General features: G+C 37.4%; 1 protein-coding gene across 2 annotated transcripts in view; it reads left to right on the top strand.

The window, feature by feature from the left end:
* Nucleotides 1–17,461, top strand: part of pigg (phosphatidylinositol glycan anchor biosynthesis class G) — a 123,787-nt gene that overhangs the window by 38,938 nt on the left and 67,388 nt on the right. The window contains exons 5-6 of one of the 2 annotated variants that reach the window (XM_060884711.1): nt 6,801–6,939; nt 9,449–9,661. In XM_060884711.1, coding sequence (XP_060740694.1) covers nt 6,801–6,939; nt 9,449–9,661 — 352 coding nt within the window. Of the gene's footprint in view, nt 1–6,797; nt 6,940–9,448; nt 9,662–17,461 lie in introns of both variants that reach the window. The other variant, XM_060884710.1, reaches the window with a different exon arrangement.

Here is a 17,461-nt window from a genome sequence, read left to right as displayed (position 1 = left end):
ATTTTAAACTTTAAAATGTTTATTCTGTTTGAAAGTTGAGTTTGAGTGAACTTTGTGTGCATTGCTGAGACATCAAATTCAAATCCTGTATGCATAGCGGCAGAGGTTTCTCTCTCTCTCTCTCTCTCTCTCTCTCTCTCTCTCTTCCTCTTCCTCTCTCTCTCTCTCTCTCTCTCTCTCTCTCTCTCTCTCTCTCTCTTCCTCTTCCTCTCTCTCTCTCTCTCTCTCTCTCTCTCTCTCTCGCTCTCTCACCCCCCCACACACACACTCCATAAGGAAACAATGGCATAACCAGCACAAAGCACTTTATAATTGCAGCAGAGTTCTAAAGAAACAGGGAATTAGAGAGAAAGGTCCTGCATAAGAAAAAGAAGATTCTAAAGAGCAGAGTGTAGATGTGGACCTGTCTCTTCGCTGTCCTGAACTCATTGCACTGCCAGCAACAACTATCAGTGCAAACAAAGGTATCATTAATGCTCTGCTCAACTGAAGTTGAAGAGTTGAATAAATTCTTCATTCTCCTGAAGATATTTGATAAACCAACCAGCAAGAAAATCTCCTGCAATGATGTATCAGGAGTAATGCGGGATAGAAAAAAACCAACTGATCATTTAGGCTTTACAGCCTTCTCCTCCTTCTTCTTCCTATTATTTTTTGTGTTCTTCATCTTCTTCTGTCATCTTCATTTCTTCTTCTTCTTCTTCATTTTCATTTTCTTCTACTTCTTTGTGTTTTTCATATTCTTCTTTATCGTTGTCTTTGTCTTATTCTACTTCTTCGTCATCTTCGGCCTCTCCATCTTTTTCTTGTTCTTCTTTATTTTCTTGTCTCTTTTCTCTGATTTCTTTGTCTTCCTTGTTGTCATTTTGTTTTCAACATCTTTCTTGGTCTTCTGATTTATCTTCTCTATATCATCATCTTTATTGGTCTTTATCATTTTCTTCTTTTTTTCTACTTCTTTTGTCTTCTTTCTTCGTTTCCTGTGATTTGCTAATAAATCGGACATTTTGAATGGTTTCAGGCTTCAGTTTCACATGTTAAATCTTTTTACTTTTTTTTAATCCATAGATAATGAATTAAGGTTCCTTTAAAAAAAGGTAGTAGTCCCAGAAAATCCTGAGAGGATTAAAATCTTTCTAACTATAAATTCAGCAATGGTAAGTGGGCACCAAAGGAATTCTCACTGTATCTTGAAGCCAGCTGAGAAAACATACTGACGAAGTAATAAAGGATCACACTGTTAAAGAAAATAAATTCACTTACCGCTGGATTATTTTTCTGAAATATGCCATTTATCTTATATTACAGTCATTTGGCAAAAATTCGAATGCTTCATTTTTTTAATGAATGAAACATCATGCTTTTTGTTTGTTTGGTATTCAAGCCAAAGGTTTTTAAACATCTCATTACAGATTAATTGCCCCTTTGCAGATATAATATACTCCAGTCTTCTGGGAAGACTCTGGAGCATGGCTGTGTTTAGGGCAGAGCTTTGTGCACTTGTTGTTCCTTTGCACAATCTTGTCAAAGTTTGACATTCTAGACAAGGGGTAGCAAGTCTTATCTGGAAGGGAAACAGAAGCCACACCTGAGTGTATTGGAAGCTTAACCGATTAAACAGATTGAATCTGTGTGTGGCTCCTGATGAATTGGAATGAAAACCTGCTCTCCCACCAGTCCACCAGGATCAGCTTGGACACTTATATTTTAGACCATTGTGTTCTTCATTTTTTGTGGCAACTGTTTAAGGAAGGCCCACATAAATGTAGGTGTGATGGTCAGCTGTCCACTTTACTCGTGTCAAAGGTATTCAAACCGTTTATTTACCCTAGTGGAACATAAAGAGAGATGGAAAATACCGTAATATAAGCATTGAATTGACTATTTTACTTCTTGCAAGTTCTTAAAATAAAAATTCTGAATACGTTTGACTTGTTCCCTCACCAGCCATTTGTGCTTCTATTATTTTTTCTCTGTAAGACAATATTCAACTTATCATGTTACCAGGAATCCATACTGCAAAACCAGCTTAGTCATGAAGGCTCTTCATTGTTGGACAAGTTCTCACATTCTTCAGACTCTGGCCTTTAATGCTAACTTAGTGCTTTCTTAATAAAAATGCCATTTTATATTTATATAATTTGTTAAAAGCAACCTATTTTTTAAATCTGTAAATCATTAGCTGTAGGTTGTGTGTATTATGTGTAACGTGTTAAAACGAGTGCTTTATCATAAGCATAACTATACTCAGAGCTGTGTTTTATTAAAAGAATAATAAAAGAAATTCTGCATTGAGAATTCTAAAATATTAAGAGATCTTTATGCCTTAGTCCTGGACATATTCCTAATCCTGTATGTGTATACACAATCGAACAAAACTCTTATACAGCTGGAGGGCAACTTTTATTGCTCTCCTCATCCGTCTTTCGACATCAGTAATATTAAAGTGACATGGCACTCAATGTTATCTTCCCTCTCCTGGCCTGGGTTTATTGTGTGCTCCATGTATTTTCATCTGGCACGTTGCTCTCCCCTCATATCACAAATGACTTCAGCAGCTGTTCACAATAGTACATTATCATGCTGCCATTATATTCAACATTACCTACTGACAATGAGCAAAAATCACAGCATTTTTGGAGAGCAAGAACCAGAGCATCGTTTTTATACGTTCAAGTCGTCCATTTACATCTTGACATTTCTGTCAGCTTTGCTGAATGAAATCAATGTGTTTTTGTGGGAGCAAGCAGGTAGCCTTGGACCACTGCACTGTAAATCAGCAAAAAAAAAAAAAAGAAATAAAAAAGGGCAGGTAGAGTGTGAAAGTGCAATCACTTTATTTCATATTTGATTTAACTTCATACACTATTTTTTTATTTATTTTCTAGGCTTTTCCTTGTATTTATAATGCGTATATTTTTTTTTTTAACTACAGGCTATGCGGCATGAGCAGAACAAAATGTGCAGCAATAAGAACTCACCATCCATCTTCATTCATGACACTATGTTATGGCATTCTAGAGGCTTGAGCATTCCTGCCACTTAGTTTAGAGTTTAATAATAACCTATAAGGAAAATTCTAAAAAAATAAAAATAAAAAATAGAATCATGAGAGATGTAAGAAAGTTAGATGTATTTACTATTATAAAAACGCTCCTTTAGTGGTCTTCAGTTATTGTTGCATTGTAGTATAAATCAAGACTCTTGGAGTAAACCTCCCATAGATGTCTGAACAGTTCTGTCACTGGCCATCTTTAAAATAAGGGTGAAGACCTACCTCGTCCTGAATCACTTAAACTAGAATTTTCCCTGTTTGTTTTATATTCATTCATTCATTCATTTTCTACCGCTTATCCGAACTACCTCGGGTCACGGGGAGCCTGTGCCTATCTCAGGCGTCATCGGGCATCAAGGCAGGATACACCCTGGACGGAGTGCCAACCCATCGCAGGGCACACACACTCATTCACTCACGCAATCACACACTAGGGACAATTTTCCAGAGATTGTTTGTTTTATATGTATCTTAAAATTTTTTTTATAGAGTTTTAGATTGATTGTATCCTAAGTCTGTAACCTAGTGATCCAGTATTAATGTATTTACTGATATTTCAGAGTCGCTCTGGATAAAGGCATCTGCCAAATTCCGTAAATCTAGTAACATTTTGGTTATTGTATTTATTTCATTTTCATCCAAAGAACAAGAGGTGCTCTAACACTGCGTTAACCCAGGGTTATTGTATTTGCCCTAAACCATGAACATGGACTTTTAACCCTGAATAGAGGAATGTTTAATGCCTGATATTTAAAAGCAGGTTTAGCATGGCTTTTTACCTGGGGTTAAGAACTTCTACTCTGAAGCAGAATTTTGCAGTGTTATCCCCGCATTGCAATGTCAAATGTGTACAGCGTAGAGCAATGTGGTGTTAGAATGCGTAGCAAGACACTCAATCAGAAATTGAAAAAGGTCTGCCTCATATCAAGTGCTATGTATAGTCACAGAAACCTTGAAGTGTTTAAACCTGAAAAAAATGTCCAAATTGGAGTGAAGAGGAGACAGTTGTTTTTTTTTCTCCAGTTATGTTCTGAAATGTCTGTTCTGGATGACTTGGTACAGACAGAATTATTCAATGATGTGAGGAAAAAATTGTCATTAGTGGAAGATATCAATGAGCACCTGATTTATTACACAACTAACTTAATAAAGCATGTACAGTATGTGCCAACATTTTTGCTCATTTTTTTTTTTACAATTTTGGCTGAATGTGAATTCGTCTTCATACTTTTTTAACGTGTTTTATTTAGTTTTAGACTTTTGTACCAAAAGTTCAGGAAGTTCGAACACTTGTTTTTGAGCACAGGACTGTTTCTGAGAACTGATTCCTGCTGCTCTTGAAACAATGATCTGGGATTTGTACTGCATGCCAAGTACCGCTATTGATTTAACTTGTCATGCTGCTTTCTGTTGCAAGATTACTAATGGCAGGGAGATGGTTGTTACGGTCAGCAGAGGAGACAGAACGCCCTATTGAAATATTAAGCCAAACTTGACCGGATTAGAGCGGTTGTAATTAGCGCTTGCACTAAAAGCACTGGAGAAAAACACATCTAATTACAGGCCTGAATGGCATATAATCTTCATACATAGAATGACATGCCATGCAACCAAAAAGTGCTCTTCTTTACAGCTAAAGTGGTGCCACCAAAAGAAAATGGTAATACCAACAGCACACCGATGACTCTAGTGTCTGTAACTTCACAAAGCAGTGTGCCCATAAGCAACATATGGAATTGTGAAATAGAGTCACGGTTCAGTCTAAACCTAAGCTCCGCCCCCAAGCGAACCCAGAATCTTTGCTTGGGCTAAGCATGAACACGGCCCTTAAAAGTGTAAGCAGGCCTCCAAGGGCTCTTAAGCAGTCAATTAGTCAGTTAATTAGGGCATAATTAGTACCTATTTATTTATTTATTCAATTATTTATTTATTTATTTCATACCAAACCTATCCAGCGATTTGTGCAGGTACAAGCTTACGGAAAGTGGTATATGTTCATGTTGAATGCCATTCCAACTGGGAATGTAAAACATGTGCCTCAAGCTACATGATCTGTACATGAAATGTTTTAGAATTATATTCTTGGGGGGAAAAATGATAAACACAGCTGATCATCTGATCATGTTTCACAGTTCTCTGAGATTTCTTTTCAGCTCTAGGCAGAGGCCAGGAGACAGGACTGCTGGGAGCATGTCTTTAGAAGAGTACAGTGTTAAATGGACACCAGGGGACTGTTTGGTGTGAAGCATTCTTAAGCACTATCTTTCCCCTGTGTGACCTATAAATGCCAAATAAACATTACAACACTTGAAGTTTTGTATGTTTTATTACAGTTTAATCACTAATATTGCTACAGAAAAAATAAAGATGAAGTACAGCAATTAAATGATTTCATCTAAATCTGTGTGGAAAAAACCGATCACTCTTAGATCCAAATGAGTCAAAGATCCCTGACTGAAAAAAGTGCTTTATTAACACTTTTATGCTTAATGTTCATACTTCTGGACAATTGAAGGCTGATTAAGAAAAAAATAGAAGATGTAAATCACCTAAAGGCATTTCCCATAACTGTAAGCATCATTATTACATTATATTATTATTATTATACGTTATTTGCCATTTTTACTGCAGCATGTCTCTGGTGAATACAAACTTTCTCCAGAAAATCAGCAGAAAATGAATTAAAACTATTTTGTGACGGATATTTTCTCCCCGATTATATTTTCTCCTCTTATTGTTATTATTATTATTATTATTATTATTATTAGTAGTAGTAGTAGTAGTAGTAGTAGTAGTAGTAGTATTTAATTGTAAGGTGAGGTTGTGGATGTTGTACACAATGACAAGACTGCACATAACAAGAAGACACAAATACACAATTTATTTTGAAGAATTAAAAAGACACAAAGCCAGGCAATGTTGAGGACCATAAATGCGGTGGTCAGCTAAGGAAACCTAATGCAGCCGATGATAGATGTCCAGCATTGCAATCAGCAAGTAACTGCTGGAAACCAGTAGGACCCAGTTTCACCAATCTACTGCCCTGAGAAGTCGGGCCAGAAGTGTTCTTCATGGAAGTATTGTGGGCAAAAGCCAGAAACAAGGCCAAGCAACTCTTCTATGCATGAAAACATAGCAACTGGGGTGCATAAAAATGGCAGCAGGTGCTCTAGACTGATGAAAAAAACTATGAAATATTTGTCTGTAGCAGGAGCCAGGAGGTTGTTTGTCAAAGGGCTGGAGAGGGGTGCAATAATGAGTGTATGCAGGCAACAGTGAAGCATGCTGGAGGTTCCTTGCAAGTTTGGGGCTGCATTTCTGCAAATGGAGCTGGAGATTTGGTCAGGATTAACGGTGTCCTCAATGTTGAGATATACAGGCAGATTATTCTCCATCATACAGTACCATCAAGGAGGCATCTGATTAGCCCTAAATATAATGCTCAGCAAGACAAAGACACCAAACATACAGTCAATGTCTGGGGCTTTTCCAATTAGATTACATCTAGATTAGATATATTTTACAATAAAATATTCATTTATAACATTCCACTAAACATTTTATTATAAACAGTAAATCACATGTCTATTCTTTACTTAACTGCCTATCTCTCTCTCTCTCTCTCTCTCTCTCTCTCTCTCTCTCTCTCTCTCTCTGTCCCTCTTTCACCAGCTGATTTATTTTTTTGCATCCTCAAGTATGTTAACACCCTCTTTTTCTTGTCTGTTTTTTTTCTCACCAGCAGGAGACAGAGGGCATGCTGCCTAATTTGCTTGTGCTGTGTGGTGATCACGGCATGTCTGAGACGGGCAGCCATGGAGGATCATCAGAGCCAGAAGTCAACACTCCACTAGTCCTCATAAGCCCTGCCTTCCCAGCGAAAGGTGAGTTCTTGTTTCCTCTGCATAAGGTCCACATTATCCTATCTCAGTCTGCCAGTATTCTATAGAGCAGTCGACTGCAAAATGACCTCTTGCATTGAGGCGCTGCAATAAAAGTTAATGCTCAGGAGGAGTCGAGCCTAGTTGCCAGAACAGGGCCTGCTTCTGTAAATGAAACTCAAATTAAGAGCTCATAAAGCTTATGTGCAGAGGAACTAGCCCTCCTTCTTCTTTTTTTTTTTTAAAGCCACATGACATTTGATATTCATTGATACTGATACTGATGCCAGAAGCCTCTCAGCTCCAGTCTGTAGTTATTGTAGGTAACTGTCTGGTCATTCCTTTGCTGTTCTCGCAGAGATTAACTGTTTCAATAAGTTATTAAGACATAATTAATAAATAATTGAGAAAGAGAGCCGTCACAATCGCAGCCATAAACCTTACCCCATATACAGTAACTCTATCCAAATTAAAGCGACTTGGTTCAGCGACTACCAATAAGAGTGAAGAAGTTCGAGAGCACGTGGTCTGTGGCAAAGAGGACACACTGCTTATCCTTTATCTCTGTCATATGATGCATACACTGGTGAAATTTATACACAAACACCAAATCCCATCCCAGAAAGTTAGGTTTTTGCAGCAAGAAAATTATTTGGAGTGCTAGTTTTACCTCCCAATGATGAAAGTTATTACTATGGCAACCAGCAGTAGGAAGGCCTACAGCAAACTGGGGACTTGCACCAATAAAATTGCCTTGAGTGTTAATGTAGCTCCTGTGTACTAATTATTGAAACTAACCACTTGCCAAACTATCCTGAAGACCACAACAGTGGAAAAACTAGTATTTATTGGTATTTATTATGTTTCCTTATGGTGGTGTAGCTTTAGAGCTTACAGAAATAACAATACAAGAATTAAGAAATAAGAAATGTCTATACAACCAGTGAAAGAAAAAATAGACTTGAATTATATTAGATGCTTATAAAAATAAGATAAAAGTAAGTGTTCATCCACTTAGATTATTAGATTCATTCTGTATAATGTTAGAAAGATGACTGTAAGAGTGTAGCTGCTAACCTTGGGTGTTAATGCATTGGAGACACTTCTGTAAATCCGTACAAAACATTTTTGTCTGTTGCATGGTGGCGTGATTGTATCTCTGTTCAATGACCGCTAGCGTCTGATTATCCTAGAACAGCAATAGTGGATAAGAGCTTTTATTTTCACTCACTTAATGTTGTCTGTAGACATTTTATTCCCCAAACCTGCATCCTTTTCAGTTTTAGGTTGAAGATGTTTTATCAGGTTACTTAAAAAAAACTTTAAAGAAAGTGCTATAGTTTGTCTTCTTGATAGTTTTACAGAGTACAGTTTGCAGTGTTTTGCTTTGACTGCCATCATTAATCAAGTCCAGATCGCTGCAGTTTTGTGTTGTCTGGTCATTTTATTTTGTCTGGAGAATTGTTTTGTCTGATCAGTTTGTGTTGCCTGCTTATTATGGGTTGTCAGTTTGTTTTGTCTGGTCATTTTGTGTTGTCTGTCTGTTGAAAAAACATAAACTGGGTTTACCTTAAATAACATGATGAGCTATTGGATGCTGGCTATATCATTATCAAACCAATACCCCTATCAGTATCAGGATCAATGGATCCCTTGTTTTAAAAAAAATAAAAAAAGCTCAAACTCAAACTGTTCAAGCTTTCCTTACAGAGCTGTCTGAATTCTTTCAGTAGACGGAAAAAAAAAAAAACACACACACACACGCACACTCGCTTTATTTGCTATGTATCTCAGTGTGATGTCATTGTAAACATGTGAATGAATCTGCTAATTTTCTTAAACAGCCACGTACAATATGGTACGATAGTCTTCATCTTTATAGACATCGGTGCCGTTCAGTGCTGCACACAAGGTGTTACTAAACATGCTTGTGTGAAAAAAACACACACATACATGGTTTGTTTGGGACTCACAGTGCAAGGTTCTGACATCTTGGCACAGCAGGTGAGAGGCTCATTAGCATTTGCTCTCTCTTCTTGATGAAAGTGTGGATCAGCTGAGCATCTGTGTGCTCCACACAGTCAGGATGAATGTGATAATTGTTTCTTTTTCCAGCTTTATATATTTCAGAGCTCACACAAGCTTTCACATTTTGACGATCGGTTTTAGAAACGCTCTAAAATTGAAATCTGGGTGGATTTGTAAGAACTGCATACCTACTATTTTATTCAGGATTTTCAACACGTTTAAAAAACCTGATATATCTGATTGCTGTGTGATGTTCGTAGATGCACATAGTTCTATTGATGCCTGAAATATTACAAGCGTAATTGAAGTCTGAAAGGATGACAGCTTTGTCAGATTTGTTCCATGAGTTTTTTCCGTTGATATTAAATCTCATGATTTATAGCTGAGACAGAGCATACAAAATGCCCCTACTGTGCTGCTCAGATTTGTGAGGGAAGTGAGGAAATGTATTTGTCTATTTATGCTGCATTGTCTTGTGTTACAGAGGGCATGGGTGAGAAACTTGTGGTGGAGCAAGTGGATCTGACCCCTACTCTTGCACTTGCTCTGGCATTGCCCATCTCGCAGAACAGTGTGGGACGCCTGATTCCGGCTGTGTTTGAGAAAGCCCCACTGAGGGAGCAGCTCCGTTACCTCCATATCAATGGCCACCAGCTCAGTAACCTGCTTCAGGACAGCAACCCCAGCTTCCATAAGGGTGAGAACATGAAAACACGACGTTACACACAACAACACATGAGAATAGCCAGAGAAGATACTAATAATTAGGAAAGATAAAGCTATAACGAACTGGATAAAAATGTATTTGTTTTGAACAAATACAGATACACATACAAATAATCTTTTTTTGTTGTCTTTGCCAGCAAGTGCATTAATTTGACCAAAGATCCCATCAGAACTAAGATCTCACAGGACACAACAAAAAACGTCTCCTGATCAGGATATCGTCGCTGTCGGGCGGAATCCTCATATCTCCAAAACCGTTATTTTTCAGGAAATGAAAAAAACGCCGTACCTTATCTGCAGTGCACAGGGTTTAGTCCGCGTTGCAGTGGATTGTCTTGCGCTAAATTCCTGTCCTCAGACGAGCACCAGAACTAGCGGGGGTCAAGATTTTTTTTTCTTTGGGCCCAGTGTTTTGAAGACATTTATCTCAGAAGACGTGTTGATTCGTTGTGACTCTTATTAAGGAGAAATATGCCGCGAATCTCTCCCGTGGAGTGAGGAAGAGGTGGACAGTTGAAGTGTCCAATGGAGTTATGAGATTTGCTATTGTGATCAAGCTATTTTCAAGACTTTAGATTGGTTAATAACTTGTAAAAATAACAGACCCACGTCGATATGTGAAAAAATATGAAATTGACCAAATTTGGACATACGAGGTTTCCGCCCGACAGCGACGATATGCTGCTATTAGTAGGGAAATGTTATAGAATAGAATATAGAATATAATAGAAGCGAATAATAACTGCCCAAAAATAATTGAAGAACCTGGTGCATATCTCCTGCTGAACAGTTATGAGCATGAATGGTTCACAAACCATGCTAACAGCAATGACATAGCTAGAAATTAAATTACAGTAATACAATAAAGACAAATCAAACTGTATGGTAAAATTCAGTAGTGCTTCACACTCAGGCATTTTGTGTGGTTACCAGACAGTAATTGATGTAGTGATGGCACATATTTATATTTATTTTTTTTTATTTTATTTCTTTAGTCAATATAATCTCGACCAATCTTGCCATCAAATACCTTCCTGACAGTTTCAATGAATATGATTAAAATAAGATGCTAGTAATAGCGAAGAAATTGCATTTTATTATTACAAACCATGCAGTATAACCTCTGATACTTCACAGGGTGTCACCTTGATATTACCGAGCATTGAGAATAGCTAGCTAGTTGTTAAACAAAAAAGATGACATGATTCCTTTCGGTTAATTCTGTTTCTCACAAAAGCAGCTGGTAGCCAATAAAATCGTAATGATGACTTTGTTGACCTTTTTATGAATGTCATTATACCACAATTACTGTGCACAGAATGTTATCTGACATGTATATAATCGTCTGCACTGTATGGGTGTTATGTTATCAACCAGGAATGAAACCTTTGGTCTGGAAAATGTTTCTCGCTGTGTGTCTAGCTGACAGTGCTGACATTTCTACCTCTGAATTTTTAAATGAGGTTTGTTTTTGTTTTCTAGGAGCGTAGCGTTCATTTAAATACAACAACCACCTTATGGTTTAGCATAGGTCCATTTCAGCTTTAAGCTTATACTTTAAGCTTATACTTATACTTATAGATACAAATATTCAGAGTACTGACCAGATACACATACAGACAACATTGTGCTTCATCTGTAATAAAAATACAGTCTTAAAGTATTTACCCTGAAAGTAAGTTCACATGTGCACACTTTGTTGACTAGCATGACTAGCATGTGACCTAAACAGAAATCTTGACATTATATAGATATGAATGAACCACAAATGTTTCAATTTAAAATGACTACAAAAAACTGGAAACATTTACAGACATTATATTCTTGTCTGTGTTCCAACACCAGAATCAAATCATCAGTTAATTATCAGCTGTAATCCTGCTGTATTCTGGACATCAGGACCTTGTAGTCTGAGACTGTGGATTTAACAGTAAATAATTAATTTTACCACAAAGCAATCATACTGTCGTTACCAACAGTTAAACTTTAGTCTGAATATTTTATATATTTTCTTGAAATAGGACAAAGGGACATTTTGAGACGATACTTTGATGCCCAAGCTGGTTTAAAATGGGTACAGAGATTCAGTAATAGTTTCCTATGTTCTTTTGACAACAGTCATAAAATGTTTAATTCCTTTAGTGAGTTAAAGGTGTTCTGAGTCCCTTTTAGTGCCACAGCAGTGAAGTATAATGACACAGGGCATTGCTCCAGTTTCTCAGTTCTCATTATGTTTTAAATCTAAAACATAGCCATGGCTTACACACACACACACACACACACACAAACAGACACACAGACACACACACACACACACACACACACACACACACACACACACACACACACACCTCACAAACTTATTCAATTTATGGTTTTTCAATCCAATTCAATTCCTTTCCCACTGCTCCTTTTTACAGCCTCTGAAGATCGACAGTGCACAAGACTGGGAGTTATGCGTTTGTGTAGACAGACATGGTCTTTGCCTTTGGAGTGTCATAAATCTATACAAATAAGGAGTTTATACCATTGACCTTAAACCTGTGTGTGTGGGGACGTAAGTTTGAGAAATGACAATCTTATGATGTGCAGGTCAGAAAAAGTCAATGAAAGAGTCTGTGACTATATATGACTGCATTGTTAGTCACCATTGGAGTGTGCTTAAATAAGGCAATCTTGTTATTTCTAATAGTAGTGGAGTAACAGTTTTATATATAATAAATAATATACAGAATACGGGGGCACGGTGGCTTAGTGGTTAGAACGTTCGCCTCACACCTCCAGGGTCGGGGTTCGATTCCTGGAGAGGTACACCTCTATATACCATCCATGAAGAAGAAATGCTTAGTATAGAGAGGTAGGTCATACTAGAGACTGGGCCTCCAGACCTTCAGTAGGCTAAGGTGATGATATGTGCCACCCAGGGGGACTAATCTCTGCTTAGTTAAAGGAACACATCCTGTATCTTATCCTCACAGAAGATGTCCTGATGGCTGCCATCCTGCAAGGCACATACTGGGTATATCAAGAAATGTCTGGAGTAGATCCTGTATTATAGCCATCCCATACTATTCATGAATAGTAAATATAATGTTCATTTTTCAAGTTACTGTAGTTGCCATGTGTAGCTTCGGGGTAAATAGTGATTTGCTGGTGTTCAGGAATGACTGACAGGTTTTAACTGTATAAAATTTGTATGTTTCTTGTCTCATCTTTGAAGGTGATCATCTTGAAGTTGACAGTCATCAAAAAAGCAGTATAAACAGATGATTTAATAACTGCTGTAAATAACGGATAGCCATGCAATAAATAATAACAGTGCAAAGTACAAACACAAGCAACAGAGTCAAAAAGGTTGTCTTTTTCAGTGTGTCAGCTAAGCAACAGGCCTAATCAGCACATGAAGCCAGTAATTAAGAATAATTACTGTCTTAAGGCTAATTGCTTTTACTCTTAGATCCTGGATGCTTTCGGGTGGATGAATGCAGTAGTTTAGAAATTAATTGAGTGAGAATCCTATTGATGCCAGCAGCTTTTTGATAGATGGTTGCAGGTTATGTATTAGATATGGTATTAATGTGCATAAGGGTACAGACAGAACTGTAATAAGTATTTTGGGGTTTTCCCCCCCTTTAGGAAAGATGATGTCAGAAAAAGTTCATTGTGCACTAATACTTAGCAAGGTTGTGTCTGTTATTAAAAATGATCTAAAGTAACTTTTTTGAAATATCTTGAATTGACTGTTCTTCCACATCTTGAAGATATTCTCTTGGATTCAGAACTAGTGACAAAGTTATTTGAACATTTCCATCATTGTCATCTTTGGGAAACCTGTTTGAGATGACTTTGTCTTTGTGACATTGTGCTTGATGTACCCATTAGAAGATGGGTTAATTGTGGCCATGACGGAGGGATGCACATTGTCAGCAAACAACACTCAAACAGGCTGTGGCTTTCAACTAATCGTTGATTGTAATTAAGTGGCCCAAACATTCCCCACACCTTTACACCACATCCACCAGCCTGGGCTATTGACGGAATGTGGGTTGGATCCATGGAGTTATGTTGCTGGCACCAAATTCAGATTGTGAACTGTACTTACTGTATGATTTTTCTTTATTGCACCATTTTGAGCAAACTCAGAAAGACTTAAGTGGAGGAAATCTCAGGAGATCAAGAGTTATAGAAATACCAAACCAGGCTATCTGGCATTAACAAACATGACACAGTGACTAATTACTGAACTCATAGTTTAACCATAGTTGATGTGAACATTACCAAAGCTATGTTTTACATTGGCGGCATCTGATTAGATAATTAGTTGATGTACAGGGGTGTATATATATGTATGTATGTATGTATGTATGTATGTGTATACATATATATATATATATATATATATATATATATATATATATATATATATATATATATATATATATTTTTTTTTTTCATTTATGTGTGTGAAAAAAGAGAGTTGGTTTCCATATATAGCCAGGTTGGCACCATGTGTGAACTTGACAGACCGTATAATTGTTCAGTGAGAGGTGTGTGTGTACGTGTGACAGAGAGAGAGTGAGTGAGTCAGAAATCATGTGTGTGATGTCGTCTGCTCTCAGAGAAGCTCAGAGCTCAGATGAAGCATGATCAAAGCAGCTAATTTAAACTCTGAGTGTGTCCACAGCCCACCGGCTCCCATAGAAGATTTCCGTGGTGGTGTGTGTGTGTGTGTGTGTGTGTGTGTGTATTACCATATTTTATGAGTGAAAGGAACATGATGTTAGTCTACACAATACACCTATTTCTCTCAGCACATCTACCTGTCTGTCCTCTCTTGTTAACTATGAAATTATTTTACTATTTCAGGAGTTAGGATAAAATGTCAAACATAAAATTACTTTACATTGTTTTCTTTTCAGTGTTTTATCTCTAATAATATGTATTTATCATTTGTTATTATTTAGCTTATTTTCATTTTTATTTTGCCATAGATGTAGTCAACATACCATAAACTGCACATCTACTTTTTAGATTCATTTATTTATAACTTCTGGACTTTTTTAAATTTGGGTAGAATAATGATAGAAATGTCATAGTGACTTCTCACTTACAAGAATAAAGTTTTTTGGTTTATTTGAATGAAGCATCCTTCAACAAATGTGCAATGACTTTCACCAACCTCTAAATTTGTTAATGAGTTTTGACTGTCGGTTCAAAAATTGGGGTCCAATAGTGAAAATGCTACGATTTTGCATTTTTGTCTAACATAATACTTTTTCATTGAAAATGATATTAGCAAAAATAACTTCATTAAAAGTAAAATCTTATGAATATACGTTATGGCTAAAAGTATGTGGACACCAGACCATTACACCCATACATGTGTCTTCCCCAAACTGTTAGCACAAAGTTGGAAACACACAATTATATAGAATGCCTTCTTTGTATGCTCTAGCATTAAGATTTAATCTCACTGGAACTGCATGGCCAAACAATGTTCCAGTATGACCGTGCCCCATGCACGTGAGATTTTTAGTTTGTCAAGGTTGGTTTGGAAGAAATTGAGACTGAAATTGCACTGAACACCTTTGGGATGAACTGGAATGAAGGCCGTGCTCCAGGTCTCCTTACTCAAAATCAGTGTCCAACCTCTTGTGCTCTAATGGCTGAATGGACACAAATCCCTAGCCAAAAGAATACAGGCTGTTATAGCTGCAAGAAGGAACAACTCCTTATAAATGCCCATGGTTTTAGAATGGTTTGTTCAGTAGTCTGGTGTCCACATACTTTCTTTTTTGTTAAAAAAATATCCCAGATTTTCATTGTGCTCTCAGATCTTTGGACATCATTTCAGATTGAAGTACTGTAAGATATCATGTTTCACCTCCTTTTCCATACCCATGTACAGTGATGCCTTGAGATACGAGTGCATTGACATACAAATTTTTTGAGATACGAGCTGTGATTCGACCAAATTTTTGGCTTGAGATACGAGCAAATTTTTGAGATATGAGCATCCGAGCCGCCGCCGCCGAAACAAAGATCCCCAACAAGCACGTGTGCTCTGTTTCCCCGCCTCAGCTTCCCGCGTCTCACTCGGTTAAAGCCGCCTTTCCACTGCACACGACAAACGACGGCCGATAAACAGGAAGTCATTCATTTCCTATGGAGAGTCGCAAAGGCGCTGCGTTAAAAAAATTTAACTTGTGCGACTACACCGCATCGGATATGCCGACCGGACAGGTTTTTAATAAAACGACCGGCAGATGTTAGTGAGGAAAGAGTGACAAAAAAGGCAAAAACAAGTGAAGAGAAAAGCAATGAAGAAAATTAAGCAAAATTAATGTAAAGAAAACAGAAATTGTAGCAATTAAGTTCAGTTAAGAGAATTTCAGTTCTGTCAGGACCACTTTGTCAAATGAGAATTTATTAGATGATATGCATACAGTTAGTGTTGTCGGTATGGCTCTGTTCTGGGCAAGAATCCACGCGCCCGTCCGTGAGCATGCATGGACAGAGCTGGGAGAGAAGCGACTAGAAAATAGAATAGACCCCCGTTTAACAGAACCACTAATCATGCATTGTATTAGATATGCTCGCTTACACGTTTATGGAAAGTAATAAATGAATGAATTGATAAATAAATAATTAGAGAGAGAGGGAGAGAGAGAGAGAAAAATATGTGGAGATTTATGACGTAAACTGGTACAACGAACACGGGTTCCGGCATGGTGGAGTCGGGGTTGGAGGAGGGAGTTTAGATCGCAGCAGCAGCGAAGCGCTAGAGCGGCTCTATGAATTGGAATTTAAATTGTCGGGTAATATGGATGTCGTAACCGGATTGGTGCGCGTCGTGGACAGCTGATTAACAGCTGATGCACGCTTGACGACGTGACCTGCCAGAACTAACGCGATGCTTGATTTAAGTTAGTTAATTTTAGTGAAGTTTAGTTAAGTTCCATTTAAGTGTAAAGTAGCATTAAGAGTGTACAGTAGCGAGTAAGTGAACGAAAGCGAAAGTGTACGTACGAGACAAAATTCCTCCTGTTTACTCCTCCCTCAACCTCCGTGCGCATCTTCCGTAAAGTAAAACCAATTTTTTTTTTTTTTAACATTTAACATTTTATTACTGTATTTTTTTATACAATCTTTGTCATTTATAAATACAGGTACTGTACATGTTTCATATTCAAAACACATAAACAAAACAACTGGAGTGGAATTTTGCGAGCTGGAACGGATTAATGGGATTTCAATTCATTTAAACGGGGCAAATTGTTTTGAGATACGAGCAATATGAGATACGAGCAAAGTCACAGAACGAATTAAACTCGTATCTCGAGGCATCACTGTATCAACAAACCATTTACACACACACACGTGTAGACAGTGGAGCAAATTTTGCAAGAATTTAGCAAATTTTGTTTGTATAGCGCATTTAACAATAAAAAAAAATTCACTTTACAGAAATATGTCTTTACATGTATATGAAACACATAAATTCAGGATATACATTTTATCAGTATGCATTTATCAAACGAAATGTGTACAAGACAGTAGTGAGAGCAGCTATGGTGTATGAGTTAGAGACTGTTGCAGTGAGTAAAAGACATATGGGCAGAGATGAAGGTAGCAGAGATGAGGATGTTGAGGTTCTCTTTAAGTGTGATGAGGATGGACAGGATCAGGAAGGAGCACATCAGATGGACAGCTCAGGTTGGCTGTTTTGGGGACAAAGTCGTAGAGGGTAGATTAAGATGGTGTTGGACAT

This window comes from Tachysurus vachellii, chromosome 13, assembly GCF_030014155.1.
Source record: "Tachysurus vachellii isolate PV-2020 chromosome 13, HZAU_Pvac_v1, whole genome shotgun sequence".
In the NCBI taxonomy this organism is placed as follows: Eukaryota; Metazoa; Chordata; class Actinopteri; order Siluriformes; family Bagridae; genus Tachysurus; species Tachysurus vachellii.
Note: the sequence above shows the minus strand (reverse complement) of the source record. Positions and strands in the feature narration are given on the sequence as shown.